Source organism: Dipodomys merriami, unplaced genomic scaffold (genome assembly GCF_024711535.1).
Source record: "Dipodomys merriami isolate MVZ:Mamm:240054 unplaced genomic scaffold, mDipMer1.0.p SCAF_9, whole genome shotgun sequence".
Classification (NCBI taxonomy): Eukaryota; Metazoa; Chordata; class Mammalia; order Rodentia; family Heteromyidae; genus Dipodomys; species Dipodomys merriami.
Window position 1 is genome coordinate 39,491,085 of NW_027206512.1, and position 18,628 is coordinate 39,509,712.

The 18,628-nt window shown below is 34.6% G+C and overlaps 1 protein-coding gene across 1 annotated transcript in view; it reads left to right on the forward strand.

Annotated features, from left to right (window-relative positions):
* Gabrg1 (gamma-aminobutyric acid type A receptor subunit gamma1) overlaps nt 1–18,628 on the forward strand; it is a 69,294-nt gene that overhangs the window by 43,237 nt on the left and 7,429 nt on the right. The window contains exons 5-8 of the mRNA XM_070012238.1: nt 2,197–2,279; nt 4,248–4,385; nt 4,492–4,644; nt 11,525–11,736. Of these exons, the coding sequence (XP_069868339.1) occupies nt 2,197–2,279; nt 4,248–4,385; nt 4,492–4,644; nt 11,525–11,736 (586 nt within the window). The remainder of the gene's footprint in view (nt 1–2,196; nt 2,280–4,247; nt 4,386–4,491; nt 4,645–11,524; nt 11,737–18,628) is intronic.

The window sequence follows — 18,628 nt, forward strand, 5'->3', positions numbered from 1 at the left end:
TAGGAATATAAGAGTTGAATATATAAAGTATGATTGTATACATGCACCCACATACATACACATATCTCCACTTATCAGTTGGTGGGTACTTAGGTTGATACCATGTTTTGGAGGTTTTGAAGTGCCCTTCCCAACACGGGTGTGCCAGTATCTTGATTATATATTGACTTACACTCTTTCAGATCTATCTCCAGGAGGGGTATAACAGGATCATATCTCTTTTTATTTTGTTAAAGAATCTTCATTTTGGTTTTTACAGTGGCTGCACTAAATGATATCCCCAAGAAGAGTGTAGGAGAGTTCTTTTTTCTCCTTGTCTTCACTAGCTTTTTTGTTGTCTGTTCTCTTTGTGATAGACATTCTAAATTGAGAGATGGAATCTCAAAAGGAGATTGTGATTTTCACCTTCCTTTATTGCTAAGGATGTAAGCATTTCTTTATGTATATGCACCATTTGTTCTTCATTTAAAAACTGTTTAATCTATTTGCTGTTCATTCCTTGGATTATTCTTTGGCGCTTTACTTTCCAAGATCTTTACATATTCTAGATATTCATTTTTATCTGATGAGTCACTAGCAAAACTTCTTTTCCCATTCTGTCAGTTCTCTTTGACTCTGTCAGTTTTTTTGCTATGCATAAACTTTTAAGTTGTTGTTATTATTTGAGCAATTTGGGGAGCTAGTCAGAAAAGCAATGCTCATGCCTGAATTACCACATTTAAACGTTCCAAGCATGAATCTGCCATATCTAGGAACATGGGTATGTCTGTGGAGATGAAATATGAATTTATAAGTGTAACCACAGAGATTATACAGAAATATACACAAAGGTTTTGATAAATATTTTCTAATATTTATCTCATTCATAAAATTTATAATAATGTCAGAAAACCTTGCTACTTCTTGGTTATTATGGTTAGAGTTATCACGGTATTCCAACACATCCTACTCTACTATTGTAAGTCAAAACCATATTTTAAAATCAAGGGATATGGAATGAGAAGAGGCAAACAAATACTATGATCAAAATGAACTGTACAACTTTTAAGTTGGGTCAGGAGGGAAAAAAACTGGAAAAGTACAAGAGAAGGAGTGACATTGTCCAGAAAGAAATGTACTCTTTATGTCACTGGCATAACTGTAAACCCTCTGTACATCACCTTTATAAGAACAGTAAAACCTCAATTTAGCTGATGCCTCTTAAGACATTTTGCCTTCTAGTCCTCTCATTATCAAGTGAGAGAGAGAGAGAGTCCAAAGACAAGGTAGACAAAATGTATCTTTGTATGGCTCATTTCCAGTGAGTCTACTTCCTCCAACTAGGCTCAACCTAATTGTACAACCTCCTAAAAGTACCATCAAATTATTAATCTATTGATAGATCAATCTACTGCTGAAGTCAGAACCTTTATGATGCAATTGCCTCCCCAGAGCTCCCTTTCTGAACACTGTTAAATTGGGAATCAAGCTGGGAACAAAGTGCCCTTTTGGCTACTTCATATTCAAGCCCTAACAGGGCCGTTCTTTTGTTTCTTATCAAAGGATCTACTTTTTATTTTGGTAATTGTATTTATATTTGTTGTTGTTGTTGTTAGCTGTGGGGCTTGAACTGTGGGCCTGGGGGCTGTCCCTCAGCTGTTCAGCTCAAGGCTAGCACTCTACCACTTGAGCCATAGTGCCACTTCTGGTTTTCTGGTGGTTAATTGGAGGTAAGAGACTCATGGGCTTTCCTGCCCCAGCAGGCCCAAATCTCAGCCTCCAGAGTACCTTGGATTACAGGTATGAGCCACCAGCACCTGGCTATTTATATTTTTCTGTTCTCTATTTTGTTTCTTTCAACAGTGTAAATTTTACTGCAGGAATTTCAGAGCCCTGTTATTATATGCATACATATTTATGATTGTTGTATTTTCTTGATTGACTGATTTTTATTACGGTAAATGATTTATTTGTTGTTATAAAAATATTTGTCCTAGGGGCTGGGAAGTTAGCTCAGTGGTAGAGTGCTTGCCTTGCATGCATGAGGCCCGGGGTTCGATTCCTCAGCACCACATAAACACCACAAAAAAAAAAAGGAAAAAAAAAGAAAAATATTTGTCCTAAAAAAATTTAGAAAACAGTAAAAAATAAAATAAATGAAATAAAAATAAGATTTTTAATGAATAAAATTTATTAAATATTTTTCTACCTAAACAGACTGACAATAAATGCTGAATGTTACCTCCAACTTCACAATTTTCCTATGGATGAACACTCCTGTCCACTGGAATTTTCTAGCTGTAAGTATTAAAAAATACTTGTTAATTGTTGTAGAACTTTAGCTTTATCTATTTTATCTTTAAAAATAAAGTGTAAAATTATGGGGAAACATAATTTTCAGAAGTATGGATTTTAACTCTCTTGCATAATTATGAATAGTATATTTCTTTTTTCAAATAATAAAGGAGCAATAAATGTCTAATGAAAGCAAATACCTTATTAAGTCATCTTCATAACTTTTAGTTTTAGGATTATGTTATCTCCTTATTTTAAATAATTGAGAGTCCTAAAGATAGGCTTGTATTCAAATGTTTTCACACTGTCCGGAATAAAACTTGATTCAAATCAGTAGATGAATGGATCAAGAAAATGTGGTATATATACACAATGGAATTCTATGCCTCCATCAGAAAGAATGACATTGCCCCATTTGTTAGGAAATGGAAAAACTTGGAAAAAATTATATTAAGTGAAGTAAGCCAGGCCCAAAGAAACATAGGTCCCATGGTTTCCCTTATTTATATTCATCTTTCTTGAGACATTTGACTTTATTTCATGAGACTTTAAAATATGTTTCAAAAATTAGTTTTTGTGTTGGGTACCAGTGGCTCGTGCCTGTAATCCTAGCTACTCAGGAGGCTGAGATCTGAGGATCAAGGTTCAAAGCCAGCAGCAGGAAGTCTGTGATACTCTTATCTCCAATAAATCACCAGAATACTGGAAGTGGTGCTGTGGCTCAAGTGGTAGAGCGCTAGCTTTGATCTGAAGAGCTGAGGGACAGTGCCTAGGCTGTTCAAGCCCCACAACCTACAAAAAAAAAATAGCTTTTGTTAACAGTGTTCAGTACATGAATAGCAAATATTTAAGAGACCTATCATGACTTAAAAAAACTAAAGTAGAACTGAGCTTATTTAATTGTTGAATAATGCAAAGTAGATAAGTAATTAAAATAATGATTTGAATATAAAGACATGCCATTTTTCTCTAAGAAGTAGTTATATTGTTATTATAATATTTATTTTGAGTCCTATTTACTAATGTATTTATGCTCACATATACATCTCCATCACAATTAAGCCTTAGGAAAAATGTAAAATGACTACCAATATGCTATTGCCTATTCCCCAAATGTCAACTGTTCCTATCTTTTCAAAATTTGATTTTCTTCAAAGTTTACCTTCTGGAACCTAGCCCCAGTAAATATAATATAACCAGTCATAAGTGTTATCACACCTCTTCACTTACTTAATTCCAAACTATGTTTTGTCAAGTTGATTGAAGATTTTCTTGGATTATATTAATAGATCTGTTGTCTCATCACAACATAGTCTTATATTAATGATCTCATATCTCACTTCATTGATTTTCAAGTGCTAACTTCAATACATAAATCAGCTACATCAAAACAAGGTGCTGATTAATGGGAATACTCAGGAAGTAGTTGACATATAAATATGTAATGATGTACAAGTCATTGCACAATCCTCTAGGTGCCTTTATTAAATCTTGGCGAGATATTTCTTGAGCTGTGATGGCCTGCCAATTCATCCATTCTTGAATATATCTTTGGCACCAATGGAATAAACATACTAGGAACAGATAGTTTATGGAATTACCTACAGATCCACTAAAATATGAAGAATTTTTAGTATCATGACAGATATATTTGCAAGAATCTACTACAGCCCCTCTTATAGAGTCAGTGTCTTGGGGGCACAAATATGATGAACTTTTTTCCCATCAAAGCACCAAGGGGTGACGAACAAAAGTCATCCCCCAAATTATTATGCCTAGGAGAAATAACTGTTACATGATTGTTCTTTAAACTGTGTATTTCTATAATTTCAGCCAATATTTTCTATATATTGAATGTCTTATAAAAATAAATGAATGTAGAATATCCAAAGGCTAGTGTTTTACTTATAACAGTAGTGAGATGGTAATTGTTCAGGATCTTGCTCAACTATATGTTTTTATTATTCCTCCAGATGGATATCCTAAAAATGAAATTCAGTATAAGTGGAAAAAGCCATCTGTAGAAGTAGCTGATCCAAAATACTGGAGGTTATATCAGTTTGCATTTGTAGGGCTACGGAACTCGACCGAAATCTCGCACACAATCTCTGGTAAGGGAGAAAGCACACATCAGTGAATGGTCCTAGCACTAAATGGAACTGGAATTAAATATATGGGTTAGAATATTTTCTAGCTCTAATAATTTTTTTCTTTCAGGGGATTATATTATCATGACAATTTTCTTTGACCTGAGCAGACGAATGGGATATTTTACTATTCAGACCTACATTCCATGCATCCTCACAGTTGTTCTTTCCTGGGTGTCTTTTTGGATCAATAAAGATGCTGTGCCTGCTAGGACATCACTAGGTATGATATGGAATATTGTATCATATTGTATCATATGAATTGTATCATAGACTTTGAAAAACATTTTAACTTAATAAAAGTTCAAGCCAGGAGCCAGTGGCTCATGCCTGTAGTCCTAGCTACTCAAGAGGCTGAGATCTGAGGATCATAGTTCAAAACCAGTCCAGGCAGGAAAGTCCATGGGACTCTTATCTCCAATAAAACACTAGAAAACTGTAAGTGGTGCTGTGGCTCAAGCAGTAGAATGCTCACTTTGAGCTGAAGAGCGCAGGGACTGCACCTAAGCCCAGAGTTCAAGCCCCACGACGGAGTAAATAAATAAATAAAAGAAAAGTTCATAGATACATGTTAAAATATTTTCCTACACTAAAATCATGGAACCATTGGCTAGAAACTAATGCAAGGCTATGACAAAAGAAATATGTAATAATTCAGTGCAATCCAGGTTTGGTGGTGGCTCATAGCTCTAATCCCAGCATTTGGCATTTTAAGAAAGGAGGGTAACAAATATCCTAGATTGTATAATAACACTGAGCCTTAAAAAATTATGTAGAAATTAAAATCAGAAAACATCAGAAAAAATATATTTTTCCTAATATATGTCAGAAGAAGCAAAGGTATATATAGATTTATACATGAAAAGCATATGTGATCTTTAAATCTCATTTTGCTCATTGTTGTAAAATCACTTTTCATGAATGTTTCTTTAATGATTTAACAGAATTTGAAAGAATCAGAAATTCTTTCCCATTACGTATTTGGTTGAACTTGAAATCTCTTCCTTTTATAGTATTTCAAACGAATTGTTACCTAGTCCAATGAACGACAAGCTAAAATAACTTCCTGGAATCTGTAAAGTATAAAATGTGTAAGCACTGAATATTTATGAGTTTCTTGAACAATAACTGAGTAAATGCATAAGCTAGACTTGAGAAAAATTGATTTTTGTTTTCCCTTGTAGAAATAATCAAATTGTGTTTTTAAAAAGTGGTTAGTTACTATACATTTGTTTAAAAGAAAGTAACCAACTGTTACTATACAGTTGTTTAAAAGAAAGAAACCACTGGTTAATAAATTGATTGATGTTCCAGATTAGTGTTATCATGGATCACATGACTGTTTATTATAATTTAAAAAGCAGAGAAAAAATTGAAACAACTAGTTTCAGTGATACAGTGGTTTTCTAGCTAGAGGTTTCCAGGTGGCAGTAAATAATTCCATTTAGTAAATGTCATTAAATGGAAATTACATAAAAGTGATAGGAATAGAACCTGAAACCTTTAGGTTTATACTTGGAAACACTTTCCCTGGGAATCCAAGCATGGCTTTGATATAACTAGCTGTGTTTCATCTGTTTCAAATTGTTCAAGGTTTTAAAATATGTGAGTATTATCATTTCTTTGTAGGCTTCTTAAGGTATAATATAAACATGGTCTTTTATTTTAATTCTTACATTTTTTTTCCAAAGAGAATTTGAATGGATCACTTTCTACTATTGGTTTTGCATGAAGTCATATGCTACACTATAATGAGAGAGAGAGAGAGAGAGAGAGAGAGAGAGAGAGACAGAGAGACAGAGAGACAGAGAGACAGAGAGACAGAGAGACAGAGAGACAGAGAGACAGAGAGACAGAGAGAGAGACAGAGAGAGAAGAAGGGAGGGAGGGAGGGAGGGAGAGAGGGGCAATTGTGGAATTGTGCTTTTGTGATAGCATATACTTTTTCAACACTAACATTTTAATTGTAAAGATAAGTTTAGCCATGTTTAAGTTTAGGAATATTTCTTCAAATAGTGAGTTTATAAGTTAGAAAATCAAGGCTTTTATAGCAGTATATGCATAATTTTCCACATATATCATTAAATTATTGTTTTCTGAGCTTATTTATTCAATTTACATTTTAAACAAACTTTTATCAAATGCTTCCTGCAAAAGCATCTGTAATTTTGGTGCTATATTGTTAACAGGGATAAAAGTTGTAAAATGTTTGTGTTGTGTGAATGCCTGTTAGTGGGAAAAACACGATACCCAGATTTTAGAATCATTTAACCTTCAGTGAGTAAAAAAAGGCTATGAAAAGAAAGAAAAGTATATGGCTACAGAAAAAGAAGGAATTTGGGTGGATATGATATTTGTGATTGCATGCTCAAAAGTTGGGTAGATCTCTCTGAGGGAATGGAAGGTGAACAGTTACCTGATCAAGTGCTGGCAAACCTGGGTATTTTCCAAAAGGGTAAGGTAGGCAGGAAGATGCTCATAGATCTAAAGTGTGATGTTTCTTTGATGTCATGTTTGATGTTCAGGAAACAGATAACTGTCTAGAGCTGGCTTCATAGTTTTGGAAAAGAGAAATATATAAGGGTGGATCATGCAAGTCTTTGTGGTCATTTTTAAGATCTTGGATTTTATTCTGCAGGTGATGGGATACTGTTAGAGGATCTTAAGGAGAGGAAGCTATAGAAGAAGTAACTACAATATTTTCAATTGTTTTAATGTTAGTATGACAAATAATATCTTATTAATATAGACTCAGAAGTGTCTCATACAAAATTCACCAAAAGCTTCTCAAGCTAGCTGCTGTGATGGTAATTACTGAACTGAAATAGTAAATATAAGAATGCTGAAGTTCATCATCATTTCCCTTGACTGATAGCATGGGGATTTTTTCATATATATTTTTATCATAAAACTACTGTAAAGAGGGGTTACAGTTACATGAGTAAGGTAATGAGTACATTTCCCATCGAACATTGTTACTTCCTCCTTTGTTTTTCCCCTACCATCCCTTACCCCTACCTCCCCAAGTCCTCCTGCCCCCCTAGGAGTTGTAAAGTTCATTTTCACCACAGTGTCTTGTACATCTCCTTGTTACAATGAGTCACCTGTATCTTTATTTCAGCATTTTTAAATTACTTTCTATTCCCTGAATTAGAAAAAAATGTATATACAAGATGTAGAACACCAGAATCAAATACAGTGAAAACAGGGTTTAAGCCATTGGGGAAGAACATACAAAAGAAACAAAAAAATCACATGGTACATTATAAATACATTAAAAACAACAGCAAGAAAGCTAAAACCAGTTTCTATATTGTGGTTCAGTTCACTTAGCATCATCTTATATGGTCATATGTACCTAGGTTTTGATCTTTTCTGCTTGTCTTAGACATACTAGTTACTGCAAATAAGGGAAACCATAGGACCTGTGTTTCTTTAGGCCTGGCTTACTTCAGTTAATGTAAGTTTTTATATGCAAGTAATTTTCAAATGCATATAAAATATTAACTGAGATTTCAATAAAATCCAACAGGATAAAATCTTATCAGTATGTTTTCTGACAAAATGAAAGTAATGAAAAGATATTTAAAAAACTATAATAGTGACCTTTTGAATTTGGAATTTTAAGTTTTTTTAAAAAAATCTTTTAGAAGACCCTCGGATCAATTGAGAAGCAAAAAGAAATTTGAAAATATAGCAAGCTAAATTTTGATAAGAACTTAAAACATAAATATATGTGTTGGTTGATTCCATATCCTGACTATGGTAAACAAAGATGCAATGAACATAGTTGTACTGGTAGCTTTAGTGTGGCCATATTTGTGGTCTATTGGATATTCAGGATTGGAATTGCTGGGTCATAGGGAAGTTCTATGTTTAGTCTTTTAAGAAACCTCCATACTGCTTTCTGGAGAGGTTGAACAAGTTTACATTCTTACCAACAGTCATCCTTTTGGTCACATTCAGACTATCATTTGTTATTGTTAGTTTTCTTGGTAATGACCATTCTAACTGGGCTGACACATGCATGGTAAATTATACAGGTGTCTAGGCATTCACACACAGAAAGATCAAAGGAGGATATTCTTGGGAGAAAATCACAAAGGCACAAAATCTATGTGTATCAGATCATATAAAATCGTATTTAATGAAGTGAATTCTAAGAAACGGAAACAAGAGCTTTCTTTGTTGCTGTTTTTGTTTTCTTGTCCTTTTGTCTCATTTGTTCATTTATCTGTCATTGGGAGGGCAAGCAAGGGCACGGAGAAATGGAGGGATAAAGAGCAAACAAATGCAACAGTGATACTCACTAGGCATTATGTTGAAAATCAACTATACAACGTGTGCGCAAATACAGGAGGGAAAAACTGGGAGAGAGGAAGGGAAGAGGTGATATTGTTCAAAAAGAACTGTACTCTTTATCTTACTTATGTAACTATAACCCCATTGTACACCACCTGTAGAATAATAATAAAAATAAACATAAATATATAAACATTTAGAATACTATATAAATAAACAAACATTAAAAACATTTGTGGGGCACTGTGAATGCAAAACTTAGGGGGCAAATTTTAGTTTTTAATACATAAAAATAAAGAAAAAATGAAATCTTTAAATCAATAGTCTCTATGCTTTGACAATAAATACATTTTTTAGATCTACTTATTGTAGGAACCTAGCAAAACCCTTCTGTATAGATGGTAGACAAAGAGGATTTGAGGAAATTCCTTCAAGTCACAAATTTAATTGATAATAGAGACAGACTGAACTTACATTTGCCTTTATCATTCCATGTTCCTCATACCTGTGTTTTGTCATTTGTTTGTTTCATTGAATCATTTGTTTGTTTCATGAATCATTGAAGTAGAGACATGCATGTGAGAGGTGGTAGGACACATGTCTTGGCTCTGACTGAATGGAAAGCTAAGAGCTTTCTATTTCTTTATTTCATCAAAGATCTTGCAATATTGATCAAGAAACACTGGCATTTCATGTGGTGCTTTTTTAATATACATTTTTTTATTGTAAAGATACTGTACACAGGGGTTACAGTTACATGAGTAAGGTAATGAGTACATTAACTATTGAGCATTGTTAACCCTTCCTTTGTTTTTCCCCTACCATCCCTTCCCTCCCCACCTCCCCAACTCCTTCCTCCCTCCCCGCTGCCCCCAAGAGAGTGCTATGAATTTCATTCATAGAGCCATATATTTTTGGGGGGGGGAGAGAGTCCGGTCGTGGGCCTGAACTCTGGGCCTGGGCACTGTCCCTCAGCTCTTCAGCTCAAGGCTAGCGCTCTACCACTTGAGCCACAGCACCACTTCTGGCTTTTTTTTCTGCTTATGTGGCACTGAGGAATTGAACTTAGGCCCTCATGCATGCAAGGCAAGCGCTTTACCACTGAGCCACCTTCCCAGCCCCCGAGCCGTATTTTTTAAGATAAAGAATGAGAATTATGATGGTATATATTAAAAGAGGCATAGAAATGGATCTATAATTTTGATGATCTGACACTAATAGTTACAAGAATTACAAGGCTAGCAGCTAAAGAGAGACAGATGTTTCCAAAGATGGACAGTGACTGATGTGGCTCTGGAGTATTCCAATTAAACAAGATTATTATATTTCTTTTACTTTTTTTTAATCTTTTCCTTTCTCTTTTTCTTTTGCTTTCTCACTGGCTTCATGCTTACAAAGTATGCACTTTGTAAGGGCATAAGCCAAGGCCCAAGATCTTTTTACTCTTGCTATTTTGCAAATAGAGTCTTGCTTTATCTCTAGGCCTGCTGGACTTTGGTCCTTCCATTTACATATCTTGTAAGGTTTGAATGGCAGTCCCCCCTCCCAACCTCCTGCCCAGGACGACATTTTTTATTGGTTGAGGTAGTCTCACCAACTTTTTTCCAGGGATGTCCACAATTGCTATCTTCCTGATCTCTGCCTCCTATATAACTATATTATAGGTCTGAGCCACTATACCTGGTTAAACATGATGAACTCTTAACAAATACAATATTTACTCAGTGCTAATGAGTTGTTTCTCTGTGATAATTATGTTTGAATTCTTTACTTAAATTAGGAGATTTAAAAATATTATATTTATTTTATTTTATTTTTTGTCTGTCATGGGGCTTGAACTCTGGGCCTGGAGGCTATCCCTGGGCTCTTCAGCTCAAGGCGAGCACTCTACCACTTGAGCCACAGCACTACTTATGGTTTTCTAGTGGTTTATTGGAGATAAGAGTCTCAGGGACTTTCCTGCCCCGGCTGGCTTTGAAGGGCAGTCCTCAGATCTCAGCTACCTGAGTAGCTAGGATTATAGGCATGAGCCACCAGTGCCAGACTAAATATTATCTATTTTTAAAATATATAAATATTATAAAATATTATCTATTGATAGAAGTTTTCATATAAGAAAACCAATTAATTTTAAATGTGTATGTCAGAGCACCTTAACTCACTATCACTCCCTAGAAGGCCATTTGTTTCTCACATGTAAGCAAAGGCAGGTAGATGATATAACATACTAGAGGTATGACATAAAGCCATAAGAGGAATTCAGGAACCTTTTAATTTTATATTGTGTAGTAGATTTTCAGCAATAGAAAGATAGTCTAAGATAGTTGCTCGTGTTTCAGCGATTGTATTCTGTAGAACACTAAGGAGAGAAAGCAGGACATTTCTCCTATGTGTAATGGCACTGGTTAGACATCACTTTAATTCCCGACTTAGATCCTCATGGCTAGCTCTTCTTATTGGGTGGTCAGAGTCTGCTGCACAGAGGTGGCAAATAAAGTGCTTCCAGGCAACTACTTACCAGCTGTTACTATTGTGGAGGAAGGATGGGTATAGGGAATAAACTTGCAATCTACAGTAATTGAAATGATTATGATTGACACATACAGGCAATAGTGCTTTGAACATAATGTCAGCAGTATGGTCACCAGCAACTGTCTTTGTAAATCACTGGCAATCATATCCAGGATTTCTAGGATTTATTTTCTTCGTTTATTTCAGTTGTACTGCCAAAGCGAACAGAAGAATAAAAATATCTGTTTAAATACTTTCAATCTTCTATATTTTTTATCCTCTCTTCACAGGTATCACTACAGTGTTGACCATGACAACCCTGAGTACGATTGCTAGAAAGTCACTACCTAAGGTTTCCTATGTGACCGCCATGGATCTCTTTGTGTCTGTGTGCTTCATTTTCGTCTTTGCAGCCTTGATGGAATATGGAACCTTGCATTATTTTACCAGCAACCAAAAAGGGAAAACTACTAGAGACAGAAAGCTAAAAAACAGGGCTTCGGTATGTTAAGGGAAAAAAAAATCTGATTCATGAAATCTAACTTCCTTTATGACTCTGTTTTTAATATCTGTGTTATATTTCTTAGGTAAATAGACATTGGAGGTCTATGACAGAAGATAAGTGAAATCAAGGTGAAACTAAAGTACTAAGCATTGCTCCATTGAGAGAACTCAATTTATTTATGTTACCTCAATATCTTCTATTGGGTCTCCTTGCAGCAAAGGATTTTATATACTATAACAAATTTCCATTAAGTAGTACAGCTTCTGCACCTAAAACATTCATGTAACATTTCTTTCCTATTTCCAGTTTTGTAGTAGGGTTTGCTTTTGAAAATTTTGGCTTGTATTTAGAGATTAGCATCATTCAGTAATGTTAAAATTGACCTACTTTGGAACATAATGTCATGGTAATGAGGCTTTTTTTTGGACATTGTACATCTTTACTCCTTTTTTCTAATCTTCTAGTATCTGCTTTAACTTATATAGTAAGAAAATTTTTGTATTCAAACCAATTTTATGAACTGTAATATGATGAAATAGTGGATGATGACCATAATTTCTTTTCCTAATAGCAATCATAGCAACCTGATAGACTCATATAATATTTTAGTGTTCCAGACACCTCTTCGAGCATTTAACATGCACAATTTCCTTTATACTCCCAGCAATGCTACAAGCATGAGCTCAGTGACTTGTGAAAGAACATCTTAGCAATTGGAAGATCCATGATTCAGACATAGATCATTCTCAGTGCCAGATCTCAAGCTATTTATCTGTTCCCACTCATTTGTGGGTGATACTAGGGTTTGGATTCAAGATCTTGTACTTACCAAGTTGACACTGTGCAACTTGAGCCACACCACCAGACAAGACTTGTATCCTGTTTTATTTAGCTATTCTCATGCAATTCAGAGATGTAGTACTGTAGTTCTCCAAAATTAAAATAAAGACACTTTATAATCAGTTTCAGTAAATGTTTTCAAAGAAGATCATATAGCCTATCTTACAATAAATCATCAAGGTTTCCATGCTATTAACTTACTAAGGTTTAGGGTTTGACACTTCTTTTTTTTTTTTTTTTTTGGTCTGTACCTCCTATTTCTCATCAGTTTATAAAACTTTATGATAGTTTTAAATCATATTTTACCCTTCATGTTATATTCCAAGGAGCAAAGCCTGACAGGTTTTGTTTTGATTGGTTCCCAACAATATTTCAAGAAAGCAGAACATATTTCTGGCAGTACAATTTGGATAAATGGCAGTATACAAACAGCCTGTGAATCACTCACATGGCATTATTTTATGTTCATTTTATAGATCATATTTGGATCATAGTATGATCCACAAATGGACAAAGTTTAATATCTATTGCTAAATATTTAGATTAAAATAAAATATTTTAATACCAATTGTCTATAATAAAAGCTATGGATCATATTTAGATTTTCCAATTCCTCCCTATTTTCATTTACAGTTCTTTACTTACTGCCTCCAATTATTTGCTCTTTTAAGGGAGTTAATTGAAATAAGGATTCAGGTTGAGCCATTGTAACATTGAGATGTACAAGACAGAATGTTGAAAATAAATTTTACAACTTGGGGAGGAGGAAGAGTTGGGGAGGTGAGGAGGAGGGAAAGAATGATAGAGGAAAAACAAAAGAGGAGGTAACTGCTCCATAGGAAATGTACTCATTACCTTACTCATGTAACTGTAAACCCTCTGTACAGTGTCTACAAAAAACATACACTAAAATAAAGTTTAGAATAAAAATAACAATTAATTAGCTTTTAACAAAATTAATTGAAAGTTAAGAATAAAGTTTAGCCGGGCGCTGGTGGCTCACACCTGTAATCGTAGCTAGTCAGGAGGCTGAGATCTGAGGATGGAGGTTCAAAGCCAGCTGGGGCAGGAAAGACCGTGAGACTCCTATCTCCAATAAACCACCAGAAAACCGGAAGTGGCGCTGTAGCTCAAGTGGTAGAGCGCTTGCCTTGAGCTGAAGAGCTGAGGGACAGTGCCCAGGCCCAGAGTTCAAGCCCCACGACCGACAAAAAAAAAAAAAAAAAAAAAAAAAAAGAATAAAGTTTAGAATAAAAATAACATTCAAGTCAGACAATGTGTATTCTCCCATGGATTTTTCTAATTTAATCCCACTTCTGTAAAAAATAGGTGCTATTGGTTTCCTAAGGGCACTGTGAGGTAACAGCCATTCAGTTTGACTTCAGATCTGGCCATTTTAACCACAGTCCTGGATGACACACTTACTCAGGAGAAAAAATACTGGGAAAGGAAATGTTCAGAAAAGCAAACAATCACAAAAGGACTTCTTTAAACTAGGTATTATTTTAGAATATGTTTTAAATAAATACTATTACTTTAGACTTAATGTTAACATTTAAACATTAAGGCTCCTTGAACAACAGAAAGAGTAGGATTTTGCTTTGAGGCAATCAAAACAACCCTATCTCAAAAAAAAACCATACAATGGTGGTGCCTAGCTGCAATCCTGCTACGTGAAGTAAAGGCAGGAAGACTTGGGTACAAGGTTGGGCTTGGTCAAAGTATAAGACCTATCAGAAAAACAAACTAAAAGCAGAAGGACTAGGTTTTGGCTCAAGTGGTATAGTGCTTGCCTAACAGATATGCGACTGTCAGTTCAATCCCCAGTAGGCTGTTCCTCAAAAGTATAGCATCAAACTCAGGACACAAAATACTAAGGAAAAGAAAAGCATGAAATAATAATTAAATAATCACTATGAAGTACTAAATGGCAAGTCGCAAAAGTTCAATCAATGTAACTGACTATATGAGCATCTAAAGCATTTTAATAATATCAAAATATCATATTTCACTCTCCTTTGGTTCAACCATGTGCTTTATGAGTTCAAGCAATGACATTTTGAAATACTTGGATCAGTTACCAAATTTGACTACCAATCTGGATCTCAGTCCAGACATATGGTCTTGCTAGTATGATAAATTAGTGCGTGTTGTTACAAAGTACAGCTAGCTCTGTTTATTGTTACTTAACATCTCCCATTGAAGACTTTGTGGCATTCCTCTATTTCTTCTCATCATCCAAGAAAATCATGTGAAATCCACACTCAGATTCTGTGACATCTTGTCCATACCTCTCTGGTTTATTCCCCTCCTTTCCTCTATCTCTACCAATGACTTTGTCTGGAAAGCATCATTAAACAAAACTAAAATCTCCTTTTATCATCTTTTCATTTGCTTAGGATTCAAAAACATATCCTGGTTTGTTTTCTTTATATTTGGTCGATATTTGAACACAACAGATATTTTTATATTGAATAAACTCATTAAGAAAATCATCTTAAAAATGCTCCTCCATTTCTCCTTCCTCCCTTCTTTCCCTCCCCCCACTCCCCTTTCTTTTTGGAGATAGTAGGGCTTAAATTCAGGAACTTGAGCTCATTCTACTTGCTTGCTCATGACTGCTCTTCTCACCATTTAAGCCAGGCCTCTGGCCTAGCTTCTTGCTAGTCATTTTGGACCTATAGTCTCTGGAACTTTTCTGTCTGGGCTAGATTCAAACCATGTTTTCTCAATCTTAGCTTGTTGAGTAGTTAGGATTATGTGCATGAACTCCCAGTGGCTAGCTCTTCTCCTTTTCTTGACATTTCTTTATATTTTATTGTGTCAATAACATTTGACTTGCTCCATGTTTTCATTCAATATGTGTTGGATTCCTTACTACATATTACAAATTGATTTAGATATATCTCTGTGATTATATCCTTTAAGAAGATCTAAAAAATAAAGTTAATTGCATTAACTATGTCACAGTATAAAATCAAAATCTTTTGTGGAAGAAGTAAAGGCTACAGACATATAATTGTAGTAAGTAGAGGTTACCAACTATGAGAGCTTCACAGAAATACTTGAATATTCAGCCTACAGACCTGTAGAAGTCTCAGAAAATCACATAATAGATTGAACAGGAGCATGATAGGCTCATCTCAAAATAGAACTTCCCTATTCTTAAGCTCTTAATTTGATTAAATTAAATTAAAACAGATTAGAATTTATTATTGACAAGGCAATTTGGAAACAAATAGAGCATGTATTCTCTGTATTCATAGATCTTTAAGTCTAGTGGTGAAGAGGTAGATTGGAAATGTATAAATGAGATTAAAAAGGTCAATATAATTGCCCAGTGTAAGGACCTAAAGTTACTGAAAGAGACCATGGAGAGAACAACTCAATGGATGATTTCCCATATAATATTTTGAGAATTGCATTATTTTAAAAATAAATAAAAAGATAAATTATCTGGTTTAAGAGAACATAAAATATGTTTGTTGTTGCCACACATCTTGTTGAAATGGAGAGAAGATACCACAAAGCTTGGCTTATGGTTTGAGACCATGGCAGGTTTGAGACACCCTGAAATATGCCTGGGACCATTCCTACACACAATGTTGAAAGGAGATCTGAATAAATGTGGGTGACAGAAGAATGGGAACATTTCCTTTCAACTCAAGTGTAAATTCATTTATAAAGCATATAACTAATCCTTCCAAAGATAGTTTGGCAGAGAAATATTCAGAGACAATATCACATAGTTGAAGTTCTTTGAAAAATAAGTTCCAGTGTTTAGAACAAATAGGGAGACTACTCAAGGCAGAAGCAGCCAGCTATCTGAGTTGAGACTTAGATGTGAGTTTAAAGTGGACTCTCGTATATGTTTCAGGTTATAATATTCAGTACAGTATCCAGCAGTTACATAAGGCTAGGTTGGTGAAAACGAATATAGGTTAAGGGGAAGGGAAATAACAAAATGCTGAAACAAGGATACAGGTTGACCCATTGTAACAATGAGATGTACAAGACATGTTGAAAATGAACTTTACAACTTTGGGGGCAGGAAAGGGAGGAGTTGGGGAAGTGGGGAGGGAAGGGATGGTAGGGGAAAAACAAAGGAGAAGATAAAAATGCTTGATAGGAAATGTACTCATTACCTTACTCATGTAACTGTAACCTCTCTATACAGTATCTTTTACAATAAAAATATATTTATTAAAAAATAGAATTTAAAAGTCAGTACCTTGATAGCATTAAGTAAGATTTCAAGTCTTCAATAGTCACCTTTTGTAATTGCCTTCTATATTGGAATGCAACTATAAGACATCTATGTCAGGAGAAAGTTCTATTAAGCTATGGTGGCTCAGAAAACAGGAACTATGTTATGACTTCTAATTTTGTCCTATCAGCATTGCCACGCAGAATGACATAATTGGATCTATGTGCTGGAAAGATAATTTGAAGTAATATGGCAAATATACTTGAATGGCAAAAGAGAGAGATAAAGATGGACTACTGAAATTTTGCAAGGAATAGCATGCCATTGACAGCCATAAGCTAGGTGTTTGGGGGACAATGCTAGGTGAAGGTGTCTTCTGTGCCACGCCCACCTCAGTCTCTTCCCTGCAAAATGATGTACTTTCCATTAAGTACACATCTATGTGAAGCAACATAATCTATAGTTCAGATAAGGTATTAACATAACAAAACAGCATAATTTCATATATTCTATTATTTTTACCTTAAGTGTATTTTTTGGCAAAGGGAGACATTATATGACAGTTGTAAAATGTAAAATAAGCCAAAAGTGGAAGAGGAAGAGAAAGAGGAGAAGAAGGAGAAAGAGGAGGAGAAAGATGAGGAGGGAGGGGGAAGAGGAGAAAGCAGCAGCTCCTTAAGTAATTGCAAAATGTCAGCAAGTGATGGGCTGCTTTGAAGTGACAGAATTAACACTTAATGCCAGTGTAACAATGGTCCTAAAATGCCCCTCTGCAGGCGTCTGGGTACCACCCAAAGCCTCCCTGCTCTATTTTGACTTCTTAATGTCATTCTTTCATCTTTCTCTTTCTACTTGTTACCACAGATAAATGAAAACAGATTAATCCTGGAATAACTTTTATTAAAATGAACTAAATTTCAAGCAACACTATTACGTGTTCAAATAATTAGAATAAAAATGAACAAGTGGAGAAGAAAATTCTCTGCCCAATAGCTATCTTTCAGAGTTCATAACAGTCTAACCTTTCTGTTTTTGGTTTTTCTGTGAGGATTGTGTTTTCACCATATTTCTAATCATTCTGTGCCAGTTTTTTCATATATATGCTTTATCCATTCGTCTGTTTCCATATTCTCTTTGATACTGAGAAACAGCACAAATTCTAACACCAAATAGATAAGCTCCTCAGCACTAAAATCTGCCTTTTTGTTTTTTTAATACTAATATACATTTTGGCAATTTTTATGCAGTTACTAGGGCTTGCACCTAGCATGCTTTCTCTTAGCTACTTTGCTCAAGGGTGTCATTATAACACTTGATCCATCGCTCCAATTCCAGCTTTTTGGTGGTTAATTAGAGCTAAGCCTCCTAGACTTTTCTATGGGTGCTGGTTTTGAACAGTCATCCGAAAGTCTCAGCTGCCTTCGTAGTTTTGATTACAGCTATAAGCTACCAGTACCTGGCTAGATTTTATACATTTTGAACATTGGAGCTGATATTTTTTAAAGATTTTGTACAAATGGTGAAGAAAACCAGTTGTTAGGTTGAAATTCACATGTTAATATTTTTAATGGGAAATTAGTAATAGTAATCATTATTTCAGAATATTAAAGAGCCTAATATTTCCTACTTAGATTATTTTACCAGTGTCTCTGCTGTCATCAGCACATACTATAAATAATAGTTATATAAATATTACCTATACATGTATAATTTATATTTCATTGTCAATGCAATTGCTTAATAATAATTGATATTTATATGCATTGATGTTTAAAATATACTCTGTATATTTCAATTATTAATATGCAAGTAATATGGTATATAATACTAACTGGATATATA